Source organism: Dermatophagoides pteronyssinus, unplaced genomic scaffold, assembly GCF_027571235.1.
Source record: "Dermatophagoides pteronyssinus isolate colony J.1.1.1.1 unplaced genomic scaffold, Derpt_VIB-CSIC_2022.12 sq0018, whole genome shotgun sequence".
Taxonomy (NCBI): Eukaryota; Metazoa; Arthropoda; class Arachnida; order Sarcoptiformes; family Pyroglyphidae; genus Dermatophagoides; species Dermatophagoides pteronyssinus.
The window spans coordinates 709,714-735,168 of record NW_027461542.1 but is presented as its reverse complement, the minus strand read 5'-3'; the positions used below and the strand labels follow the sequence as shown (position 1 = coordinate 735,168).

Genomic DNA, 25,455 nt, shown 5'->3' with positions numbered 1-25,455 from the left:
CCACATTGATCATATTAGAATTGTGTCGATAATTTGGTCGAAGACAGAAATGGCGCCAAACATTGTCATGAATTGGGAAAACATTAAATTTATCAAACCAAACCTAACACAAACAAGAATTTTGGAAATAAGAATACAATCCACATTGACCATATTAGAATTGTGTTGATAATTTTCACAAAGAAAGAAAACGCGCCAAACATTGTTATGAATTGAGAAAACATTAAATTTATCAAACCAAACATAACATTAACAAGAATCTTGAAAATACCACATTGATCATATTAGAATTCTGTCGATAATTTGGTCGAAGAAAGAAAACGCGCCAAATCATTTCATGAATTGAAAAAATGACAAATTTCAACTTAATATGAATAAGAATTTCACAAACGCTGATACAATTCACATTGATCATATTAGAATTGGGTCGATAATTTGGTCGAAGATAGAAAACGCGCCAAATCCATCCAGGAATATTAAAAACGTTAAATTTACCAAACCAAACCTAACAAAACAAGAATCTTGAAAATACAAATACGATCCACATTGACCATATAAGATTTGTGTCGATAATTTGGTCGAAGATAGAAAACGCGCCAAATATTTTCACGGATAGTGGAAATATTCAAATTCAACAAAACAAACCTAACATGAACAAGAATCTTGAAAATACAAATACAATCCACATTGATCATATCAGAATAGTGTCGATAATTTGGTCGAAGAAAGAAATGGCGCCAAACATTGTCATGAATTGAGAAAACATTAAATCTATCAAACCAAACCTGACATTAACAAGAATCTTGAAAATACAAATACAATCCACATTGACCATATTAGAATTGTGTCGATAATTTGTTCAAAGTATGAAAACGCGCCAAATCTTTTGCATGATTCTTGTTCATGTTAGATTTGTTATGGTAAAATTGAAAGAACGAATGGACTTTTCTTTACTTGAAAAATTGTCCACATGATCCCTATGTGATTAATATGGATCATTTTATAATTCCTATTTATGTTAGGTTTGTTTCTTTGAATTTAGCGGTTTCACTATTCGTGAAATGATTTGGCACCTTTTCTTTTGTAATGTTCGGTTTATCATTCCCTTGATTCCCAATTCATATATTTGATATCGATTTAACAAATCAAAATGTAATATTAACTTTTAAATTGAATTAAACACACACTTTGAAAAAATTGAATTCCATTTTTAACAAATTCTTTTATTTTTATTAATGAATTGAATTGTTACATATCAAAGATTCAATTCCAATTATCGATTATAACCAAAAAATTTACATCTTAATCATTAGCATCAATTCTAATTAATTTTCGTGATAAAATCTCATCGGAATCACTGTCGGATACATTTTTTTAGCAGAATTACCGAATTCCATCATTCGATTGTTTTCGCTTTTCAATTTTGAATAGTGTTAACCAACGTTGAAGAATGTCATTCAAAATTGGAGAGTATTGTGTTGAAGAGTACTCTCCAATTTTTAGCAATGCTTACCAACATAGAAGAACGCTATTCCAAATTGGAGAGTATTGATTGGAGAGTACTCTCCAATTTTGAGCAATGCTTACCAACGTTGAACAGTGCTCTCCACAATGCTCTCCAAATTTGACTAACACTCTTCAACCTTGATAAACACTCATCAAAATTGAAGGAAAAAACCTTCAATTTTGGAGAGTACTCTCCTTACTTTTTTTTGTGTGAAACGGCTGCACAAATGATAGTGATGAACAACTACTATCGATTGTTTTCAAAAATAAAATGTAGCGGTAAATGTTTTATTTTGTTATTTATAATTTTCAATGAAAGATATTAACAATGTTTATCACAAAACATTTTGACTAAAAAAATGCAAGATTAAATGAAAGAAAGATCTTGGGAAAGCAAAATAACAAGCCATTGGTGTTAAGAAGAATCATCATCAAATGATGATCGAATTAATTCTGGTGTTGGCCAAAATAAATCCTGTTCAATGTCGAATTGACGAGGATAATCCGGAATTTGTGTCAAACCATTTGGCCAATATTTTTGATAACTAAACAATAAAACATGATGATGATATTATTACATCATTAATTTTCAATTCAATAATGCTTACTCTTTGAAATATTCAGATACTTGTTTTAAAGCTAGACGATAATCAAATTGTTTAGAATTTGGTGAAAGTACTTTTATATTACCAAAAGGTTGTGGTGGTTCTTTTGAAAAGGCATAGATTTGATTCATATTGAAATACAATTTTTGTGTATGTCTTCAGAGGAAACAAATTTAAAAAAAAAGCATAAAAACAAATCCATTTTCAAATTTAAAATATGGATATAGCCACCACCTACCTACGTGAACAGCCAAACATTCGTATTTGGATAATATTATCCTGATCATTGATATGTTCAGGTATCCGAAATGGAACATAAACTTTTGCCGGCCACCATATTATTTGACTTTTATTAGCTTTACATGGCGCCCAAACAATACCATGTGGACGGCTACATACTTTTGTAAATGATTCGGAATCATAATAGTAACAGTAACAATCAACACATTCACGAATATCGGCCAATTCAACCGTACAAAAATCATAAATTTTTTTAATTTCTAAACATGTACGATCTTTTTCATTTCCAATCGATTGAACGAGGCGTTGATGATAAATCTATTTAGTATACAAAATCAATGAATGATTTAATTTAAGATTTAGAATCGAAACTTACCAATTTCAAATCATAAAGAATATCTTCATAATTATGAAAATAATTACCATCGGATAAATCATTGAAAAAATTAAATAATGTTCGATGTTTATCAAATTGTTGACAACTTTCCATCGATAATTTAAACAAATCAATCAATGATGCATTTGGATATTTTTTCTTATTAACATTAAAATTTTCAAGTTGTTTAGGAATTTCTTGATTAAATGATGTTAACATTTTTTTAAAATTTGCTGATAATTTTTTAAACAATAAATATTTTGTAATACTTTCTAATTGGGCAAATGAATAGGTAAAATATTTGATTGTTTCATTATCATCATATTCATCTTCCGGATTTTTATAATATAAAATAATCATTTCGGAAACTTTTTTCAAACAAATACCACAAAATTCATAATTAAAATTTCGTTGTTGTAATAAACGAACAAAATCGATTGCTTCTTTTTCAACATTTTTTAATAATAAACTTTTAGTTATATCATTTGTATTCCAATTATTTAGATAGAAATTATTCGAAATAAAACATTTTTCATGTTGAATCAATGAACATAATGGATTTAGACATGAACGTATTGATTCATTTGTTTGATCAAATTTTTTATGACAAACAAAACAATAATCATATAATGAACATTTCTTTTCCATTTCATTCATATCATTCAATGATGAATGATGATTATCATAATTTCCTAATTAAAATAAAGAATTAAAAATATGTTACATAAATGAAATAAAACGAAGGAAAAACTACTACTTTTTCTTGATCGTTTTTGATTCGGATCTTGAACATCCATTTGACAGTTAATTCTTTTTTAACTTGAAATCAACATACACACACAAAAGCTCAAGTGAACACAGAAATTAGAATTTCATCATCATTTTAACAACAACAACAACAAAACGAAAAACGAAACGTAATCAAAATTATAATGATGATGATGAATATAAACAGAAAAACATCACACTCTTTTTTTTCACCAAATTCGAATTAATCGAACAAAACAAATATCGTCACTAGATGTCACTATGTTGACATGTTCTTTTTAGAAAAAAATTTACAAAATTTCCAAATTTTTTTTTTGATTTTATTTTACAAAAGAAAAAAAGAAATGAAAAATGATTATGAACAATAATTGAATGAAAAAAAAAATGTTAATCCCAAAGTTTAATTAGATTATCCCATCCGGCTGTAATTACTTTTGATGTTTCATGTGGTTGCCATAATGCAGAAATACAAACATTTTCATGCGCTTGAAATGATGTTAATAATTTGGTTGTTTTCCAATCCCAGAAAAATAATTTTCCATCAGCATCACCAGATACTAGATAGCTCATATCGGGTGAAAAATTTGGTGAACAAGCATAACCGGCAACCATATGACCGGTAAATATTTTTTTCTGATTCAATTTGAAACGATTCATACAGGCAAATGCCTGAATTTTATTATCCATAAATTGACAGGCTAGCCATTTATTATTTGGTGCTGCTGTAACTGCCGGTATAGCATGCATTGATGGATCGGCAATATATTTAACATCGACAGGTATATCCCATTCCCATACACGTAATGATTTATCATCCGATGTTGATACAAATCTACGACCACCATCAACTAATGTTACTGTATTGACTGCACCTAAATGACGATCATATTCTTGTACAATTGAACCGGATCGACAATCCCAGCAAAGAATTTTTTTATCCGACATTCCAGAAAGAAAATAATGTGAATGTGAATCATCCGATGTATTGAATCGTACACAATATGCAAATTTACGATTAGAAAATTTTCGTATACATTGTCCAGTTTCAGTATCCCAAAGTTTAATGGCACGATCATAACCAGATGATATAAAACGATCACCATGACGATTGAAACAAATATCTCGAACTGCTTGACGATGGCCTTGATAAGTCATTATTGAACGTCGTTCATTATACAATTCCCATAATTTGATTTTTGAATCAACTGAACATGATAACAATAGATGTCCAGTTTGTGGAAATAATCGTATAGCATTGATAGGTTTTGAATGGCCAACATATGTATGTAGTAATTTTTTCGGTAAAAAACAACGATTCGGTACATGATCTGGTTTATGTAATGGTACACCATCAATATCATGTGGTGGATGTAAAAATGATCTTCCTTGATAATCATATGGATCTTTTATATGTAACGTAGCACGATCTTTAAATTCTTCTTCAATTTTATTTACCGTTCCACTAGCATGAACATTTTTACGTTTAGCAAGTATTTCAATCAATTCTTGTTGTTCTTCTTCAGTTGGCCGAGCAATTTTTTGTTCATCTTCATATTCGGCCCATGGACCTTTATAGCCTTCAATATCACCCGGATCATCATTGACTACACGTTTTCGTTTCTTTTTTTCAACATTATCAATAGTTTTAGAGGAACAAGGTTTTGAAACTGTTTGATCAGCCTTAGCACCTGTACTTGGATTATTTGCAATACCATAAGCATGAAAATTTTTTCGTTGATATTCAAACAATGCTTCGGACATGTATGTAGGTTCAAGAGCTCCAGTAAGAAAATTCTTGCCAAATTTTTGTCCATCATCTTTAGGATTTGATGGACCAAATTCAGGTCGATAAAGTTCTTCAAATTTTGGATTATATTGAAGTTCTTTACAATTTTTAACATCAATAAATCGTTCTGAATTGAGTGATGTTGATGAACCACGAACCATTGTAGCATCAACTTGAGGAGCCGATACAATTTGTAACATTGATTCGGGTACTTTCATTCCGATTTCGGTATCTTGATCACTAGAATTACTTCCGCTGTCATCATATGATACTAATGCTGAAGACATGGTTAAAATAAAAATAAAAAAGAAGAAAAATTGAAAGTTGATGCAACGCAAAACAAAACAAAACTGAATCTTGTGATATCGAAAAAAAATCGATTGTTCACAATCGATTATTATATGCGAGCACGTGTATCTCTCTGTCAGGATCGTGTTGAAACATTTAACATTTTAATTTTGTATTATTGAATTTTTTAAAAATGTCCGATTCTTCAGCCGACGAAGATTTTATTGAAAATAATAACAAAGAAGTTGAAGAAAAACAAGAAAGTGATTCGGAAAATTTCCTATTAAATGCCGAAACAAAAGATGCATTGAAAGAAGAAACGGCAACATTTCAATCATTAGGTGTTTGTGATGTATTATGTGAAGCTTGTGAATCATTGAAATGGACAAAACCATCCAAAATTCAAACTGAAGCAATACCATTAGCATTAGAAGGACGTGATGTTATTGGTCTAGCTGAAACTGGTTCAGGTAAAACCGGAGCATTCGTATTACCAATCTTACAATCGTTATTGGATACTCCACAACGATTATTTGCATTGATTTTGACGCCAACCAGAGAGCTTGCATTTCAAATCAACGATCAAGTAAAAGCATTGGGCACTAGTTTCGGTGTAACAACAGCAACAATTGTCGGTGGAATGGATATGATGACCCAATCATTAGCATTAGCTAAACGACCACACATTATTATTGCTACACCGGGTCGTTTAGTTGATCATCTGGAAAACACTAAAGGATTTCATCTTCGAACATTAAAATTTTTAGTACTTGATGAAGCTGATCGTATATTGAATATGGATTTTGAAAAAGAAGTTGATACTATTTTGAAAGTAATACCACGTGAACGACGAACATTTATGTTTTCGGCTACAATGACATCTAAAGTTCAAAAATTACAACGTGCATCACTTAAAGATCCTGTACGAGTTGAAGTATCAAGCAAATATCAAACTGTTGATAATCTACAACAATATTATCTATTTGTACCAGTCAAATATAAAGATTGTTATTTGGTTTACATATTGAACAGTCTTCAAGGTAATTCATTCATTATATTTTGCAATACCTGTAATCAAACACAACGTATAGCATTAATGTTACGTAATCTTGGTTTTAATGCTATACCATTACATGGACAAATGTCACAGGCAAAACGTTTAGGATCATTGAATAAATTTCGTTCAAAAGCACGAAGTATATTATTAGCAACGGATGTTGCTAGTCGTGGTCTTGATATACCGCATGTTGATTTTGTTATCAATTATGATATACCAACACATAGTAAAGATTATATACATCGTGTTGGTCGTACAGCACGTGCTGGTAGATATGGTAAAGCTATTACTATTGTATCACAATATGATGTTGAATTATATCAACGTATTGAACATTTATTGGGTAAACAACTGCCCAAATATACACCTATTGATGATGATGAAGTAATGTTATTTCAAGAACGTGTATTACAAGCACAACGTTTTGCTAAAAATGAAATGGATGATGCCGGATTGGGTAAAAATCGTAAACGTAAAAATAATGATAATAATGATCGAAATGATGATGGCGATGGTGATGATGATAATGATAATTCATTCAATACAAAAATGAAACGAAAAAAATCTTTTGTAAAAAATCATTCAAAAAATCAAAATAATTCACATGGAAAAAAATTTATGAAAAAAAGATAATTTAAATCTAAATCTAAATAATTAATTAACCTTTAATCAATCCACTCGAGAAATTAAAAAAGAAAAATAATATTATTGATACTTGAAAATCCTCAAGTTTTTTTTTTGTACAAATTTTAACAAATCTACTTTTAATGAGTTTTTCTTCTTCTCTAGAATTGTTATTATTATCATTACGGATCTTTTCCAATATCAATCATGTCATTTTTTGTTATATAAATAAATAAAATGATTGACAGAAAAAACATTGTTTGTTTGTTTGCTTGCTTGTTGATTTTTGAATAAAAAATGCAGTCATTTACATTGATTTTAGCCACTTTTCTATTGATCCAATTATCTTGGACATTAGCAATACCGAACGAAGAATGGTATGAATTTAAGGTATGAATATCTTTTCTTTTTTTTCAAATTTCGAATTCAAATGTCGATAATTAATAACGATTTGATTTCAATCAGAACACTTTCAATCGTTCATATAATTCCGAAGGGGAAGAACATATGAGATTTGAAATTTTTCATCAAAATTTAGAAATTATTCAAAAACATAATGAACTTTATGATCAAGGATTATCATCATATCAATTGGGTATTAATCAATTTGCCGATTGGACACGTGATGAATTTCGAAAATTGATTCAAAGAAATCCATCAAATAAATTTATGCGAGAGTTTCGAAAACCATCAACACAAATTTATACAGATAATGATTTGACTGATTTACCCGATGAAATTGATTGGACTAAAAAAGGTGTTGTAACAGCCGTTCGTAATATGGGTGATTGTGGTTCTGGTTATGCATTTGGTCCGGTTCAAGCATTAGAAAGTCAACAAGCATTAAAAACTGGAAAACTTGTTGAATTATCTGTACAACAAGTTATTGATTGTTCTACTGATGAAAATTATGGTTGTCAAGGTGGTCTTATTGATTTTACATTGGATTATATTCTTAGAAATCATGGTCAAATCGATACTGAAGCATCATATCCATATGTTGGACCAAATGGTACTGGTTGTCATTTTTCGGTTAAAACAGTTGGTGCAGTAATGAAAAGTCTTGTTGATCTAAAACGATTTGATGAACAAGTAATGCAAAATGCAGTAGCAAAAGTTGGTCCAGTTGCTATATCAATCGATGCTGATTCACCACATTTTATGCTTTATAAATCCGGTGTTTATGATTATGATGATTGTAATATGATTTTAATTGATCATGGTATGACTGTTGTTGGATATGGTACATTGAATGGTAAACAATATTGGAAGATTAAAAATTCAATGAGTACTAGTTGGGGAATGGATGGTTATGTATTATGGGCAAGAAATAAGGATAATCTTTGTGGTGTTGCAAGTACACCTTGTTATCCTCTTGTTTGAATGAAATTTTTTTTTATTAACATAAAATATTCAAAGTATTTTTTTTAGAAAATACTTTTGAAAATACCTTTTGTTAATGATGTTGTCAGGGTTTTTTTTGAAATTAAAAATATGAATTATAATAAAAAAAATTTATGACAAACGAACATATAATTTGTATTTAAATTCAATTCAACAATCAGAAACTTATCAATTGTCAACTGTGAATCCAAAATGATTAAATTGATTTTGTTTGTAATAATTTTGGTTAATTTTTCCATTTCATCTGGTTCAACAATACCGGATGAACGATGGATTGATTTTAAGGTAAGTTTTTGAAAAATCTTTGAAAATTGATAATTTTGTTCATTGATTATTTATAATAGAAAACTTATGATCGAAAATATGAAACGTTAGAAGAAGAACAATATCGTCAAGAAATTTTCCTTAAAAATTTAGATTTGATTGATCACCATAATCGGGAAAAATTTTCGAAAGGTCTTTCAACATATGAATTATCAGTGAATCAATTTGCCGATATGACTGAAGATGAATTTCGTTCAAGTCATCTTGGTTATCTTGGTGATCGTGTGAAAACACCTAATAATAAATATACAATGAATGATGTCGAATCATTACCAGCCGAAATTGATTGGACTAAAAAAGGGGTGGTAACACGTGTTAAAAATCAACATCATTGTCTTTCATGTTGGGCATTCAGTGCTGTAGCTTCGATTGAAAGTCAACATGCAATAAAAACAGGAGAATTGATCGAATTATCTGAACAAGATTTAATCGATTGTAGTAGGCCAGAAGGTAATGAAGGTTGTCACGGTGGATATATGGATAATGCATTCAAAATGGTTATAAAAAATAATGGAATAGATACGGAAAAATCATATCCATATGAAGCCATTGATGGTGAATGTCGACAATCACAAAAAAATAAAACAATCGGTGCAACAATTCATAGCTATGTTGATATTCAAAGTGGTGATGAACTTGCATTACAATCGGCTGTAACAAAAATTGGACCAATATCTGTTGCAATCGATGCAACTGGAAATTTTTGGCTATACAAATCCGGCATTTATGATAATGAAGATTGTTCATCAACTAAACTTGATCATGGTGTTACAGTAGTCGGTTATGGAGAATTGAATGGAAAACAATATTGGAAAATTAAAAATTCCTGGGGTAAAGTTTGGGGTATCAATGGTTATGGATTTATGTCACGTAATAAAAATAATCAATGTGGCATTGCAACCAACGCAAGTTATCCAGTTGTTTAGATTTGCTAAACAAAACAAAACAATTAAATTCAAAAATTCATTTATAAAATTTGATAATTATTTTAAAAATTTCAATTAAAATATCTGTTTGTTTTTGTTTTATTTATTACAATAAATTCAAATTTCAATTTCGTAAAAGATGATCCAAGATGAATAATTTATCTAATTTTTGTTAATGAATAAAAAACATGATTGATTGGTGGTACATTGAATGGTAAACAATATTGAAAGATAAAGAATTCAATGAATACTAGTTGGGGAATGGATGGTTATGCATTATGGGCAAGAAATAAGGATAATCTTTGTGGCGTTGCAAGTACACCTTGTTATCCGCTTGTTTGAATGAAATATTTTTTATTAACATAAAATATTCAAAGTATTTTTTTTCAGAAAATACTTTTTAAAATACCTTTGTTAATGATGTCGTCATGGTTTTTTTTGAAATTAAAAATATGAATTATAATAATAAAAATTTATGACAACCGAACATATAATTTGTATTTAAATTCAATTCAACAATCAGAAACTTATCAATTGTCAATCCAAATATGAACAAATCAATTTGTTTTTCGGCTTTTTTGTTAATTATAATTTTGGTTAATTTTTCATCTGGTTCAACATTACCGGATGAACGATGGATTGATTTTAAGGTAAGTTTTTTTTGAATGATAATCATTGAAAATTGATAATTTTTTTTGTTTTCAATTGATCATTGATTTATTTAAAATAGAAAACTTATGATCGAAAATATGAAACATTAGAAGAAGAACAATATCGTCGAGACATTTTCCTAAAAAATGTAGATTTGATTGATCATCATAATCGAGAAAAATTTTCGAAAGGTCTTTCAACATATGAATTATCAGTGAATCAATTTGCCGATATGACTGAGGATGAATTTCGTTCAAGTCATCTTGGTTATCTTGGTGATCGTGTGAAAACACCTTCTAATAATGAATATACAATGAATGATGTCGAATCGCTACCGGCCGAAATTGATTGGACTAAAAAAGGGGTGGTAACCAGTGTTAAAAAACAAAATGAATGCGGTTCATGTTATGCATTTAGTGCAGTAGCATCAATCGAAGGTCAACATGCATTAAAAACAGGAAAATTGATCGAATTATCTGCGCAAAATATAATCGATTGTAGTAAGCCAGAAGGTAATCATGGTTGTCACGGTGGAAATATGGATAAAGCATTCAAAATGGTTATAAAAAATAATGGTATTGATACAGAAAAATCATATCCATATGAAGCCATTGCAAGGGAATGTCGACAATCACAAAAAAATAAAACAATCGGTGCAACAATTCATAGCTATGTTGATATTCGAAGAGGTGATGAACTTGCATTACAATCGGCTGTAGCAAAAATTGGACCAATATCTGTTGCAATCGATGGATCTGGACATTTTCATCAATACAAATCCGGCATTTATGATAATGAAAATTGTTCACCCGTTCTTCTTACTCATGGTGTTACAGTAGTCGGTTATGGAGAATTGAATGGAAAACAATATTGGAAAATTAAAAATTCCTGGGGTAAAGGTTGGGGTACCAATGGTTATGGATTAATGTCACGTAATAAAAATAATCAATGTGGTATTGCAACCCAAGCAAGTTATCCAGTTGTTTAGATTTGAAAAAAAAATTCAATGCATTTATAAAATTTAATTATTTTAAAAATTTTTAATTAAAATATCTGTTTGTTTTTTAATTACAATAAATTCAAATTTCTATTTTTCATTAATCATTATTGTTTATTATGGTACATATTATGAATGGTCAACAATATTAAAAAAAGATAAAGAATTCAATGAGTACTATATATAGTTGGGGGAAATGTTATGGAATAAAGATAATCTTTTTTGTGTTGAGATCGCAAGTACTCCGTTGTTATCTGTTTTGCTGTTTTTGAACAATGAACCGAATCTAAATTTATCAATAAATTAAAGTATTTTCTCAGTTTTTTTTGTTGTTGTTGTTTTTGTAAATACCTATGTTGATAATGTTGTCATGGTTTGTTTTTGTTTCTGGTTAATCAAAAAAAAAAAAAAAAAAAATTGTATTAGGGCCTCTGTTCATATATTTAAATTCAATCAACAATCAGGCAATTATCGATTATCAATCAAAAATGAACAAATCAAATTGTTTTTCGGTTTTTTTATTTGCAATAATTTTGATTAATTTTTCATCTGGTTCAACAATACCGGATGAACAATGGATTCATTTTAAGGTAAGTTTTTTTTGAAATAATAAATAATCTTGGAAAATTGATAATTTTCTCCATTGATTATTTAAAATAGAAAACTTATGATCGACAATATGAAACATTAGAAGAAGAACAATATCGTCGAGAAATTTTCCGAAAAAATGTTGATTTTATTGATCAACATAATCGGGAAAAATTTCTGAAAAATCTTTCAACATTTGAATTAACTGTGAATCAATTTGCCGACATGACATTGGATGAATTTCGTTCAAAACATCTTGGTTGTTATGGTGGTGATCGTTTGGAAACCACTTCTAATAATGAATATACAATGAATGATGTCGATTCATTACCAGCCGAAATTGATTGGACTAAACATGGTATTGTAATCAAAGTTAAAGATCAAGGTAGATGTGGTGGTTGTTGGGCATTTAGTGCAGTAGCATCGATAGAAAGTCAACATGCATTAAAAACAGGAAATTTATTAGAATTATCGGAACAAAATTTAATCGATTGTAGTAAACCAGAAGGTAATCATGGTTGTGAAGGTGGTTATATGGATAATGGTTTTAAAATGGTTATCAAAAATAATGGTATTGATACGGAAAAATCATATCCATATGAAGGTATTGATGATAAATGTCGTCAATCACAAATGAATAAAACAATCGGTGCAACAATTCATAGCTATGTTAATGTTCATTATGGTGATGAACATGCATTACAATCGGCTGTAGCGAAAATTGGACCAATATCAGTTGCAATCGATGCTGATTCATTATATTTTATGTTCTATCAATCAGGTGTTTATGATAATGAAAATTGTTCATCAGCATTTAAAGATTTATGTCATGCAGTTACAGCTGTTGGTTATGGACAATTAAATGGAAAACAATATTGGAAAGTTAAAAATTCATGGGGTACTGATTGGGGTATCAATGGTTATGGATTAATGTCACGTAATAAAAATAATCAATGTGGCATTGCAACACGGCCAAGTTATCCAGTTGTTTAGCTGATGTTGATTGAATTCAAAACAATGAAATTGAATTTAAGTTTCGAATTTTTTAATTAGAAAATATCGAAGTTTTTTTTTCTCCTTGTTCTCCTTTCTTGCTTACAATAAATTTATAAATTGAAATTTTTCATTTACAATTTTGTTCGAGAAAAATTTTCAATTTGTAATTCAGTTTTTGTTTTTTTGTTTTTTGTGTTTCTGTTTTTTGTTCATTGAATGGTGGTAACAAAATGAACGATATTTCCATTGAAAAAGATTTTGATTGTGAATCAACATCGACATCATTATCAAAACCATTTACAATAACTATAACAAAATTACGTAATATTATAACATCATTAGATCATAATCGTTGTTATAATGAACAAAATGTTGATAAAGAATTAAAATATTTAATAAAATTTATACGTAAAAGATTTATTGAAACTAATCAAAATGAACGTTTTGTTTATGTTGTTAATAAACATCATTTTTACAATGATTTTGTCATCAAGTAATGTTTATTTTTCATTTCTCTGATAATCCTTTTCTTAATTTTTCTTAAATTTCGTTTTCTCCCTTGTCAAAAATAGATTCGACATCGATTTCTATCTAAGTGGATCGGATGAAAATTTTCTTTCAATTTTTAAATCAATTTTAACCGATTTTATTCAAAAATCAAATGATCATCACGATGATGTCGATGGTGGTGAAGAAGTGGACGGAAATTTGAATATATTTTTTGAATTTTCGCTAAATTCATTGTATCGTCTTTGGCAAGATGTCGTTCAACAACAACAACAACAACAAAATGAAAAAATTGATGATAATCGAATGGAAAAACAATTTGAATGTCGGCTGAAATGTATTTCAATCGGTTCGTTAATAAATGTTAATGCATTTGTAAATCGTCTGCAAATTATGTCAATGGATAATCAAAAATTTAATTACAATCAACATTATAATCATCACCAAAACAGTATACATAATTGTCCAAGAATGGAAATGGATTTTTATAAAAAAATTCTTATACTTTATTTTTATCTAAACAAAAAGAATATTTTGTAATTATAGTTTTGTAATTTTTCCAATTGAATTATTTACAAATAATAATAATGTTCATTGTTTGTTTTTTTCATCCTTTTCTCTCCCCATAGATATCGTTTGGAAATAAGTTTTTCATCAATCAAATTAATAATGATCGAATCTTTAATGGATCAATTTTATCTGGAATTGAATGCAGCACCATTTTTATTTCGTACAAAAACAATTCCCACGCCAACATCATCATCATCATTGATGATCAATAATCATCAGAATTTGATTAAAAATCAATCAATGACAAAAATTCGTTACAATTGGGAACGAATCAGAAATCTTGGAACAACATCAACAACAGCAACTGCTAGTTTCAATAATCCTAATCATCAGAAAAATTCCATACAAACAAATGAAAATTATGATCCAGATTTAATGGGTTATGCTTGTTCATATCGTATACAATTATTAAAAGGATCATTAATAATGACTAAAAATAATATGATTAATGATTTAATACGTTTAGGTTATATTTGTAAAGATTTGAATCGTAATTTTACATTTTTAATAATTGCTTGTGGTGGTGGTCATCGTGGTAGCAATAGTAATAGTAATGGTAATGGTAATGGACAACAACAAATCATTCGTTCGATCAATATTGATTCAATCAATACAAAATATTCAATGAATACATTAACAAAAATGATTGATAAACATTTTGCTGATAAAAATTATGCAATACTTTATGCATGTCGTGTATTATTTTCAAAATCATATAAAATTATTGATTCATTATTATCGAAAAATGAAACAATGATTATATTCGAAAAGATTGAACAATTATTAAATGATAATATTGATCCAATAATGATTGAAGAATGTCTTTATACATTAGATGCTAAATATAAAATGAATATGATTATTGATTTAAAATGGGAATTTGAAAAAATTATACAATCCTGTAGACAAAGATTTGAAATGATACGAAAAAATAATGATTCAAGATTAATTAATCAATCATTATCATCATCTACATCAACAAATGATGATCATGTTATGATGAGATCGGCTACAATGACACCAACACGTTTAGAATTTGGACGACCAATGCCATTATTACGATCACGTTTTAGTAATATTGCTAATTTAGATTTTGCCCTTCGATTAACATTGGCTGAAGATAATAATCGTAAACTGAATGGTACATTTAGTGATACAAATTTTATAAAAGCATCAATTAAACCAAGATTATTATCCGGTATTCGTGTTGGTAATCGTTTTTATCAATTTCTTGGTTCATCATCATCACAAATGCGTGAAAATGGTATTGTTTTTTATGCTTGTGATGATCAACAACGTACTGCACAATCAATACGTGCGTTAGTTGGAAATTTATCAAATTTTAAACGTAAAGTTGCAAAATATATTGCACGTTTTGGCCTAGTATTTTCACAGGCAATTGCATATTATCATTATGGTGAAACAGCTAAAGTATGTAAAATGGATGATCTAAAAACGGCCGATAATGAATTTTGTTTTTCCGACGGTATCGGTATTATGTCGAATAATATTGCATCGAAAATAATACCATTATTACGTTTACCAAAAGGTTATCTACCATCAGCATATCAAATTCGTCATGGTGGTTGTAAAGGAATGTTAGTCTGTTATCCAACAGCTAATCGTGAAGGTAAAGATGTTATATTATTTCGTGATTCAATGATTAAATATGAATCGGATGATGATTGTCTTGGTATATTGAAATTTTCTGCACCACGTTCAGTATGGTTAAATCGTCCATTGATTAATATACTTGATCAACAATGGGTACCTGCATCAGTATTTTATGAAATATTTACAGCCAGTACACGACTAATAATGAAAGCATTATTATTTGATAAAGATGCATTTAATCTGGTTAGTGTTTATCGTAATTCAAATCTACCATATCAACGTTTATTTCATGCTGGATTTTCATTTCTACGTGAACCATTTTTACGACGTATACTTAAATATCTTTTATTTTATCGTTTAAATGAATTGAAATGTAAAGCAAGAATTGCTGTACCTGAAACAAATGGTCGTATGGCATTCGGTGTGATTGATGAAACACATCAATTAAATTGTGGTGAAATATTTTTTCAATATTCAATATTGGATACGAATGGTAATCCAATTCCTGGCCGAACGATTATTTTAGAAAATCAAGAAGTAATGGTAACAAAATTTCCTTGTTTATCATTGGGTGATGTTAGAAAATTTCGTGCTGTTAATGTACCATCTTTGGTACATATCAAAGATTGTCTGGTATTCCCGGCTAAAGGACCACGTCCACATACCGATGAAATGGGTGGATCAGATTTGGATGGTGATGAATATGCAATATTTTGGGAAACTGAACTAATATTTCCCGGTACGAATTATCGTCCAATGGATTTTATTAATCATACACCCGATGAATTGAATCATGATATTAATTTGGATGATATTGTTACATTTTATTGTGATTATTTATTGGAAAATAATATTGGACAAGTTGCTAATTGTCATCTGATGTATTCGGATTTTCATCCAAAAGGTTTACGTTCAATTGAATGTGATGAATTAGCACGTAAATATAGTATATCATTAGATTTTCAAAAAAATGGTATCAATTCACAATTGGAAAAGTAAGTAACTTTATCATTTCACTGAATTGATTTTGAATAATAATTTTTTTGTTCTGTTTAACAGAAAATATCAACCAGATTCTAAATGGATAAGACCAGATTTTATGGAAAAACGTAGCCATTGTAAAAGTTATTTATCCGGTAAAATATTAGGACAATTTTATCGTCATTGTTTATTAATTGAAGTTATGATACGTGTTTGGGATGATAATCAACAAACACATAAAAATCATAATGAATGCCCGGATGAAAGATTAATACTACAAGGTTGGAATGAATATGAACAAGAAGCAAATGAATCATATTTAGAATATCATCATAAATTAATTGAAACAATGGAAATGATGTTAATTGAATCAGAATCAGCATTAATGAGTAATGTTTATGAAGATAAAAGTGATGTATCACCATTTATATTTGATCAATTATTTCGTTATTTTCAAAATAAATTTGAATCACAATATCATCAATTGATTAATCGTAGCCAAATAAAAAAAGATGATGATGAACAAGCTGAACGAATACGATTATTATTAATATCATCATGGTATACAATTTGTTATCAAAATCGTAATAAAATACAATATCAATATCGTGGTAAATCATTATTAGGTTTACCATTTATGGTACCAAATGAAATGATACGTTTAGCAAATTATATTGAAGATAATAATAATCAACAAAATGAATTATCATTGGTAAAAGATTCATTCGAATCACCATTACCATCAATAAATTTATCGGATAAATCAACATTGACAAACGTAATGAATTTAATAATGAAATGGATTGATCGTATGAATCGAATAATATTTAATCAATCATCATCATCATCATCGATGAAACGAACACAAACACAAATGTTACGAATTTATAATAATGAATTGAATCGTTGGAATGATGATGATGATGAATCATTAATAATGTCCGAACAGATGATAATTACGAAATTGATAAGGGAAAAAATTGAAAAAATAATTATCGATTATGAAAATAACAATAACAACGGCAATGATGTTGTCCACAATAATCTTCATTATTATCATCATCATTATTATCATACGAAAAATGAATCCAAACATCAATGGATAATATTTAAATTATTTCAAAAATTTTTACTACATTTATATGAACAAACCAATCAAATTGAATGGATTATATATCGTAAACAATTTAATGAATTACTATTGATACGTTATGGTTTGTTTTCATTGAATTTTTTTATGGATTATAATGATAATAATTTGATAATGAAAAATACGAATGATTTAATACCAAATAGTGGTGATTTTGATGATGATGATGATGGTAATTTGGAAAAATTCAACGATATCCATGATCAATATTTGGATCGATTGTTTAGAGGATTTGAAAATCAAGCCAAAAATCATCATCAAAATAAATGTCGTGATCAAGATGCTGAAGATGATGATGACGAAGACGACGACGACGATGATGATGATGATAATACAGTAAATTGTCATCAATTTTGTTTATTAGAAAATTCCGATAATAATAATCGTATGATGACAAAAACTAGATTAATTGATGAAATTGATGAAAAATTTTTCTTAAAACTTAAATTTTTAGCTGGTGGTTTATTGAAAACAATGAAAATTTTTGATCAAAATGATTATTGTTTATTTGCAACCGATTCTAATGGTTTAATGAAAAAACGAACAACAAAAAACATTAGCAATAACATTAGTAATAATAATAATTCAAATAATCGTACCATTAATTTTGATAATCACACAACAACAACAACGAATCAAACAACAGCATTTGGTTATAATCTTAAACGTTTAAATATTTCATATTTAACAATAGAAATTATAACAAAATCATCATCAAATTTGGATGAATTTCAAACAGCACAAATTGTTATAAATTTTCTTCGGTTATTGATTGGTCATCCAAAATTTTTTACAAATATTTATAATCAATTTGATTTGATTATTGATTTTGATGATTTATCATCGAATGGTAATACAACAATAACAACGATTGATGATTTTAAACAAAAAACAAAACAACAACAACAACAACAACAACGATTACAACCAAAATTTATTCGTCCAAAAATTTTTCGTAATAATCGAAATAAACAACGTATTTAATTGAAAATTACAAAAAAATAAAAAAATTTACAAATTTTTTTTTTTGCTTTAAAATTCGAACACTTGTTGATCAGTGAAAGAAGATACTAAAAGATGGCGTTCTTTGGAAAAAATTGCGCAGTTGCGCAGCACAGTTCCAAACCTTTTGCAAAGTCCGCGTTTTTTTCATCACACAATTTTGTTTTTTTCATTTTTTTGGCGGTATTCAATGCGCCAAAAACAACAGCAACAACAACAACAACAACATAGAATCTAAATAACCAAACAAACAAATCATTTGATTATATCGATTTGTTTTTTGTTTTTGTTTTTTCTTCAAATAAATTCATCAAGGTAAAAGAATTTCCAATCGATCATTCTCTCTCTGTGTGTGTAGTGTGATTCGAATTCGAACGTTTTTGAGACCGAATTGCATCATCATCTTGTTGCTGGTTTGTTTTCAATGAAAATTCTCAATGAATATCGATGAAAAAAGCTAAAGATCAAGAATATGAATGCAAATTTCTGATTTTTTGTTGTTGTTTTCGTTTATGGCATTTTGAATGTTTTTTTGTTGTTGGATTTTCTATGTGTTTGTGTGTGTGAACCGGATTCAGGTCCATGCAATGACGGCAGCGGCTGTAATATGATCATATAGCCACCCCGAAAAAAAAATACCAACTATATTCCTGTGCTTTTCTTGATTCTGGTATTTAAAAACAAATTCTTTCTCTCTCTATGTGTGTTTGTGTGTGTCTTTCGGCATTGTATATTAAATCGATAAAGAATAAAAAAACGGATAAATGTCAAGAGTCGTCGTAGTATGTTATGTTTGGTTTTTTTCATCATCAATTGTCGTCGGTCTTTGTGTTCAAGTCATCAAAATGACAAGAATTCTCTAATAAAAAGAGAGAGAAAAAGTAGAATACTCTAGAAGTGACAATGAATACAAAAAGATTTCTATGAAAAGAAAAAATTTGTAAATGTTATGTGTTTATTTGAATTTTTTGTTTTCAAATGTTTCAAACAAAAATTTTCTATGTTTTCTTTGAGTTTGTTTTGTTTCCTTTCCTTCTCTGTGTGTATCATTCTAAAAAAATTGTGTTTATCATCATCATCATCGAATCGAATGATTTGTAATAATTTTACCCTTCATTTGTGAGCTTTTTGCAAACAGAAGAAGAAAAAAAAAGACATTGATCATGATTACAATGGAAATGATAAATTCATCATCATCATCATCATCGAAATCAGCAACAACGACAAATATCATGACCCGAAGACAAGCAATAAAAATGAAAGAATCATTTGAAATGTATTCATCATTGAATTCAAATAATAATAATAATGATTCTAAATGTGAATATGATGATAATGAAAAAATTATTCAACAACAACCAACAGAAAACATTAAAAATGATATGAATAATGAAAGAAATTCTTTACAACAGACGACAATAACGACAAAAACTGCTAGTATAATGATGAATGTAATAAGCAATAACAGCAACAACATACAACAAAGACAGCAAAATAATATTCGAGCTACACAGCTGATCATTCATCCATCATCATCATCAATGAAATTTTCGGTAACTCCTTTACCATGTAATGATGATAATAATTTAAATAAAGAAACCGGCTTTGTTGATAATGATAATAATGTTGAACAACAACAACAACAAATAAATTGTCGTCGTCGGCGATCTTTTAACTCTTTTTCGGTGGTGGCGTTGTCGTCATCACCTACAATAACAACAACAAAAACGGCAGCTGTAACAATATCGTCTTCATCTTCATCATCATCAACTTGTTCTTTGTCTACCGAATTGACCAACAATGATAATAATAATAATAACGGTGACAATAATGACCAAATGTCAATGACCAGAAAATTTTTAAACAATAACAAAGATAATGACGAGGAAAATAATTCAATACAAATGATAAAAAACAATGGTGATCATATGGCTAATGATAATGATGATGATTTGATTATCGTTATGGGAAAAAATACAAAAAATAATTCTACAAATATGAATCAAGAGAATAAAACATCGAAAAATATTGATGATCTAATTACAAGTCCAATATTGAATAAGTAAGTTTTAATTTGTATTTTATTTTTGATTGTTTTGATACTTAAATTTTTCTTTTTTTGCTTTCAATTTCAGATTATCATCACGATTAAATACGAATGAAATGTTAAAATCATCAACAAATTTATCTGGTTTAAATTTCGATGACGATGATAATGTTGTTGATGATGATGATAATAATTTTGTCGATACTGAAATGAAATCCAAGTCTGTTTTGGATGATAAAGAATCAGCCGATGTTGAAGAAATTACTATTGATAATAATAAAAAAAGTTGCATCAATAAATATTCTGTGATAAATTCTACATTATCATCACCGAAAATCAATAATAATAATAAAGATCAAGTAAAATCAAATTCATCATCATCATCATCATATTGGCTTGGTGGTTCGGCACGTGCATTAGCCATATTAAAAGCTGCCTCACAAAATGATTCATCATCAACGAAATTATGTTCGATTGAAGAATCATCTATTGATTTGAATCAAAATCTTGGTATACGGAATACGAAAAAAATGTCACCACAAATATTGGAACGAACACAATCATTATCACCATCATCATCATCATCATCTTATAGTCGTGGATCAGCATTATTAAAAGCCTTACAACAAAATCAATTAAAGTCTACTTCAGCAGTGAAATCAATTGATACTATTTTATCATCTTCTTCTAATAATAATAATAATAATAATGATTCATTGGAACAACAAACACCAACAAAATCAATGATTTCATCAAAATCAATACTTAAATCACCGAATGAAACATCAGCTATAAAAAAGAAAAAAATGGTTTTATTTACTGAACCAGTTGTTTCGAATGAATTTTATTTTGATATTTCATCATCAACATTATCAAAATCAAATAATTCGTTGAATACAATATTTCATAAATCGAAAATTTCACCTAAACGTAAAAAACTTATTCTTTCACCAGTGGCCGAAGAACATAATGATATTGATAATGATGATTCTAACAAAACAACTGCAGACATAGAAGAACCAATTTGTAAAAAATCTCGAATCGATTGTGATGAACATAATGTTAATAATGATGATAATTTCAATATAAAATCTATTCAAATTCCTAAACAAAATCAACCATCATCATCATCATCATCATGTGAAAATATTTTACAAACAAAATTAAATGAAAAAAATCATTCCGATCAACAGCAACAACAACAACAACAATCATCAGTTCCAGATGTTGTAATTATTGATGAAGAAACAAACACCATAATCGAAGATGATTCATCATCATCAACATCAAATGAATCGATTGAATTGGTTTATTCATATATGAATGATACAAATTCAATGGATAAAAATACTGAAGAAGAAATAATGATCAAAGATCAGGATGAACAACATTTAAAATTTGAATCAAATGATAATCATGGTTGGATACAATATGTTGATTCACCAAATACAAATGATGATGATAATAAAATTTTATCAATGAAATCATCAAATATAATGATTGAAGATGTTTCCAATGAACAATCGAATAATAGTTCGGATATAGAAGTTGTACCATTAATTATAGAACCAGAAATTTCTGCAAAAGAAAAAGAAACATTATCATTAACAAAAATACAAACCGAATTGATTGAATTAGCAGAGATTTCTATTGATACCGATGATGATGATGATGAAAGCGTAGATTCAATTACAACATGGGTCAAACCTAAACTATTCAAATCGAATAATGAATCGATTTCAATAGATGATAATAATCAACAACAAAAATCTGATGAAGATATCAAAACAAATGATAATTTGGATGTATCAAAACATCAATCATCATCATTATTGGAAAATTCTTCAATACTACAACCGCAACAACAAAAATCCAATTCGATAGAATCTGATTCTGTGCAGTCAACAGAAAAAATTGATAACCAAATGAATGATGATGTAATAATCATTTCAGATTCTTCTATGGATAAATCTGATTATGTTTCGGTTAAAGAAACTTTATTACCGGATCAAAAACAACAACCATCAGATGGATCATCATCATCGTCATCTTGTACGATCGATGAATCTTCACAAGAATCTTCGACAACAACTTTATTACAATATGAACCAATTGATTATTCCATTACATCATCACCATCGAAAAAATCATCATCATCATCATTAACTTTTCTATCAAGATCGATGGCAATGTTACGAGCTGTATCGAATTCATTAACAATAGGAACATTACCATCAATGGATAAAAATGATTCAAAATTATTATCAACAATAAAGAATAATAATTCATCACCAACAACAACTGCTAATGTTGCTGGTACACAACGTGCATCATTAATGTTGACGGCAGCCAAAGAAAATTTCAATAAATCTTTAGAATCTTTAAATGTAACAAAAGAATTATCACCAGCTAAAATTAATAATGAAGATGATTCATCGAATATTGTTAAAGTCGATGATAATAATGTTGATAATTTGGTTGTTTTACCAAAGAAATCCATATTACGTACACCAAGTAATGGTAAGTTTATAAAAGTTTGATTAAAAATTGTTAGATTTTTAATCATTGATTGTTGCTGGATGATAAAATTGTTAATCGTTGTTTTTTTTTCAAACAGAAAATTCACCATTAACGGCCAAAAAGAAACGTGTAATATTTTCCGAACCAGTTGTAAGCAATGAATTAGTATTTGATCGTTCATCGTCTATACTTTTATCATCGAATTCAACAAATGCTGGAAAACAACAACAACAGCAACCAACAATCGGTGTTAAACGATCTAGATCAGATTTATCAACATTTTCAATTGAATCAATTATTGATGATGATAATAATCAATCATTCATCGCGGATCAGGATAAAGATATGGAAACAACATCACACCATTCAAATATTGATAGTGTAAAAGTTGATTTGACATCCAATTCCATCTTAAATAAACAAAATAGTAATGATAGTAACAATAATGGAACATCAAAACGTCGAAAATTGCAACATCAAAAAGCAACATTAGAATATAATGATGATATTGGTGAATATTCTGGACAACAATCATCATCAAACGATGATTATTTACAAAATATGCTCAATTCTTTATCGAAAAATTGTTCAACAATACAAACGAATTTTGATTCAAAAACCGATTGGATTAATAATCATGAAAACGATGACAATAATAATGATGATGATAATTATGATGAATTGGATGATGAAGATTTTTATTTTACAACAACTAAATTTGATAATAATCAACAACAAAATTTTGAGGTAATTATTATTTAGATTTACTTTTTTTTTCAATTTCAATGATGATTTCAAATTAATTTGTTACCATTATTCATTTTTTCATTTCATTTTTTTTGTTTTTTGTTGAAAAGGATAAAGATTCCACTTCTTCCAATAGTAATGATAGTAATGAAAAGATTACATCAACAACAACAACAATAACATTATCCTTGGATAATGATGATCAGAAAAAATTGTCATTGACATCGTCATCATCATCATCATTGAATGAAACAAATGCAGATAATAATGATAATAGTAATGATGAAATAATTGATTCGAATGAATTGGCTTTATTGGAAGCATGTGCACAAAATGAATTTCAACCAAAACAACCAGAAACAACTAGTTCACAAGAAGATCTTGATGAAATGAGAAAATATTTAGATAGTTTTTCAAATATTTCACCAATCAAAAATGATAATAATGATTTAACGAAAAATAATGTAATTATTATAGATGATAATTATAGAAATGAAGACATAAGAATTGATGAAAATTCGACAAAAATCAATACAAATCAAGATGTTGATAATGATGATGGCGATGACAATGATGATGATGAAATGATCGATATAAAAATACCATTAAAATTGGCAAAAAAATTTTCCAATTATTTAATCAACTATATTAAGATTCATGAAAATGAAAAGAAAAAGATTAAATTATTGTCCAATAATCAACAACAACAACAACAACAATAATGATGATAATCTATAAAAATTAATGTGCCTATGTAGGAAACATAATAATCGATAAAAAAAAGAAAGAAAATACTTACCCCTTTCTCTCCACCAATTTAATGATAGATTTTATATACAAAAATAATAATTCAAAACTATCGACCATATAGTGATGATTTTCAAATATGTTTAATCCATTGATTGATCGATCAATTGACTTTTTTTTTGTTTTTTGTTTTTTTTCGTTCGTAAATGATCACCGGATTTTTTTTTTTTTTTGATAATAAATAACACATATACACCACACATACCTAACATACACACAGAGCTTATGATTTATGTAGTAAATTGATTATTATTATTATCATCATTTATTTTGAATTGTATACGAGATTAAGAAAAAAAAATTTGAAATTATTAAAAAATAAAATTTTTTTTTTAATTTTTCCTTTTAAAATGCAAAAAAAAAATGATTGATTT

At 28.2% G+C, this 25,455-nt stretch overlaps 10 protein-coding genes across 12 annotated transcripts in view; 8 read left to right on the top strand and 2 right to left on the bottom strand.

Annotated features, from left to right (window-relative positions):
• LOC113796956 (sodium/potassium-transporting ATPase subunit alpha-B-like) overlaps positions 1-25,455 on the top strand; it is a 77,177-nt gene that overhangs the window by 32,553 nt on the left and 19,169 nt on the right. The gene's annotated exons all lie outside the window — the stretch shown is intronic.
• On the bottom strand, positions 1,781-3,649 carry LOC113796945 (uncharacterized). 2 transcript variants are annotated; one of them, XM_075822590.1, is made up of 5 exons: positions 3,485-3,633; positions 2,728-3,419; positions 2,350-2,669; positions 2,115-2,267; positions 1,781-2,051 (listed from the first exon to the last, which is right to left on the bottom strand). In XM_075822590.1, exons 1-5 carry the CDS (start codon positions 3,522-3,524, stop codon positions 1,922-1,924), a joined length of 1,335 nt encoding a protein of 444 aa, XP_075678705.1. In that variant the 5' UTR covers positions 3,525-3,633; the 3' UTR covers positions 1,781-1,921. The 2 variants fall into 2 exon arrangements, 1 of the variants encoding a protein (XP_075678705.1); XR_012846755.1 differs by having other exon boundaries at positions 1,909-2,051; positions 2,354-2,669; positions 3,485-3,649.
• LOC113796944 (pre-mRNA-processing factor 17) lies at positions 3,845-5,634 on the bottom strand. The gene has a single exon (XM_027347242.2). The coding sequence runs from the start codon at positions 5,566-5,568 to the stop codon at positions 3,883-3,885; it is 1,686 nt and encodes a 561-aa protein (XP_027203043.2). The 5' UTR covers positions 5,569-5,634; the 3' UTR covers positions 3,845-3,882.
• pths (probable ATP-dependent RNA helicase DDX47) lies at positions 5,668-7,355 on the top strand. Its single transcript, XM_075822575.1, has one exon. It carries the CDS (start codon positions 5,763-5,765, stop codon positions 7,257-7,259), a length of 1,497 nt encoding a protein of 498 aa, XP_075678690.1. The 5' UTR covers positions 5,668-5,762; the 3' UTR covers positions 7,260-7,355.
• On the top strand, positions 7,486-8,779 carry LOC142645682 (cathepsin L-like peptidase). The gene is made up of 2 exons (XM_075822578.1): positions 7,486-7,640; positions 7,716-8,779. The coding sequence occupies exons 1-2, from the start codon at positions 7,548-7,550 to the stop codon at positions 8,631-8,633; spliced, it is 1,011 nt and encodes a 336-aa protein (XP_075678693.1). The 5' UTR covers positions 7,486-7,547; the 3' UTR covers positions 8,634-8,779.
• LOC113796947 (digestive cysteine proteinase 1-like) lies at positions 8,784-10,047 on the top strand. The gene is made up of 2 exons (XM_075822579.1): positions 8,784-8,939; positions 8,999-10,047. Exons 1-2 carry the CDS (start codon positions 8,847-8,849, stop codon positions 9,902-9,904), a joined length of 999 nt encoding a protein of 332 aa, XP_075678694.1. The 5' UTR covers positions 8,784-8,846; the 3' UTR covers positions 9,905-10,047.
• LOC142645681 (digestive cysteine proteinase 1-like) lies at positions 10,409-11,656 on the top strand. Its single transcript, XM_075822577.1, has 2 exons — positions 10,409-10,554; positions 10,635-11,656. The coding sequence occupies exons 1-2, from the start codon at positions 10,453-10,455 to the stop codon at positions 11,541-11,543; spliced, it is 1,011 nt and encodes a 336-aa protein (XP_075678692.1). The 5' UTR covers positions 10,409-10,452; the 3' UTR covers positions 11,544-11,656.
• LOC113796872 (digestive cysteine proteinase 2-like) lies at positions 12,009-13,273 on the top strand. Its single transcript, XM_075822576.1, has 2 exons — positions 12,009-12,142; positions 12,213-13,273. Exons 1-2 carry the CDS (start codon positions 12,041-12,043, stop codon positions 13,131-13,133), a joined length of 1,023 nt encoding a protein of 340 aa, XP_075678691.1. The 5' UTR covers positions 12,009-12,040; the 3' UTR covers positions 13,134-13,273.
• Positions 13,367-18,947, top strand: LOC113796940 (uncharacterized). Its single transcript, XM_075822572.1, has 4 exons — positions 13,367-13,629; positions 13,709-14,179; positions 14,273-16,822; positions 16,887-18,947. Exons 1-4 carry the CDS (start codon positions 13,367-13,369, stop codon positions 18,940-18,942), a joined length of 5,340 nt encoding a protein of 1,779 aa, XP_075678687.1. The 3' UTR covers positions 18,943-18,947.
• Positions 19,129-25,371, top strand: LOC113796939 (uncharacterized). Of its 2 annotated transcripts, none has more exons than XM_075822574.1 (5): positions 19,129-19,275; positions 20,099-21,022; positions 21,096-23,527; positions 23,625-24,274; positions 24,385-25,371. In XM_075822574.1, exons 2-5 carry the CDS (start codon positions 20,124-20,126, stop codon positions 24,994-24,996), a joined length of 4,593 nt encoding a protein of 1,530 aa, XP_075678689.1. In that variant the 5' UTR covers positions 19,129-19,275; positions 20,099-20,123; the 3' UTR covers positions 24,997-25,371. The 2 variants fall into 2 exon arrangements, with proteins under 2 accessions (XP_075678689.1, XP_075678688.1); XM_075822573.1 differs by having other exon boundaries at positions 20,085-21,022.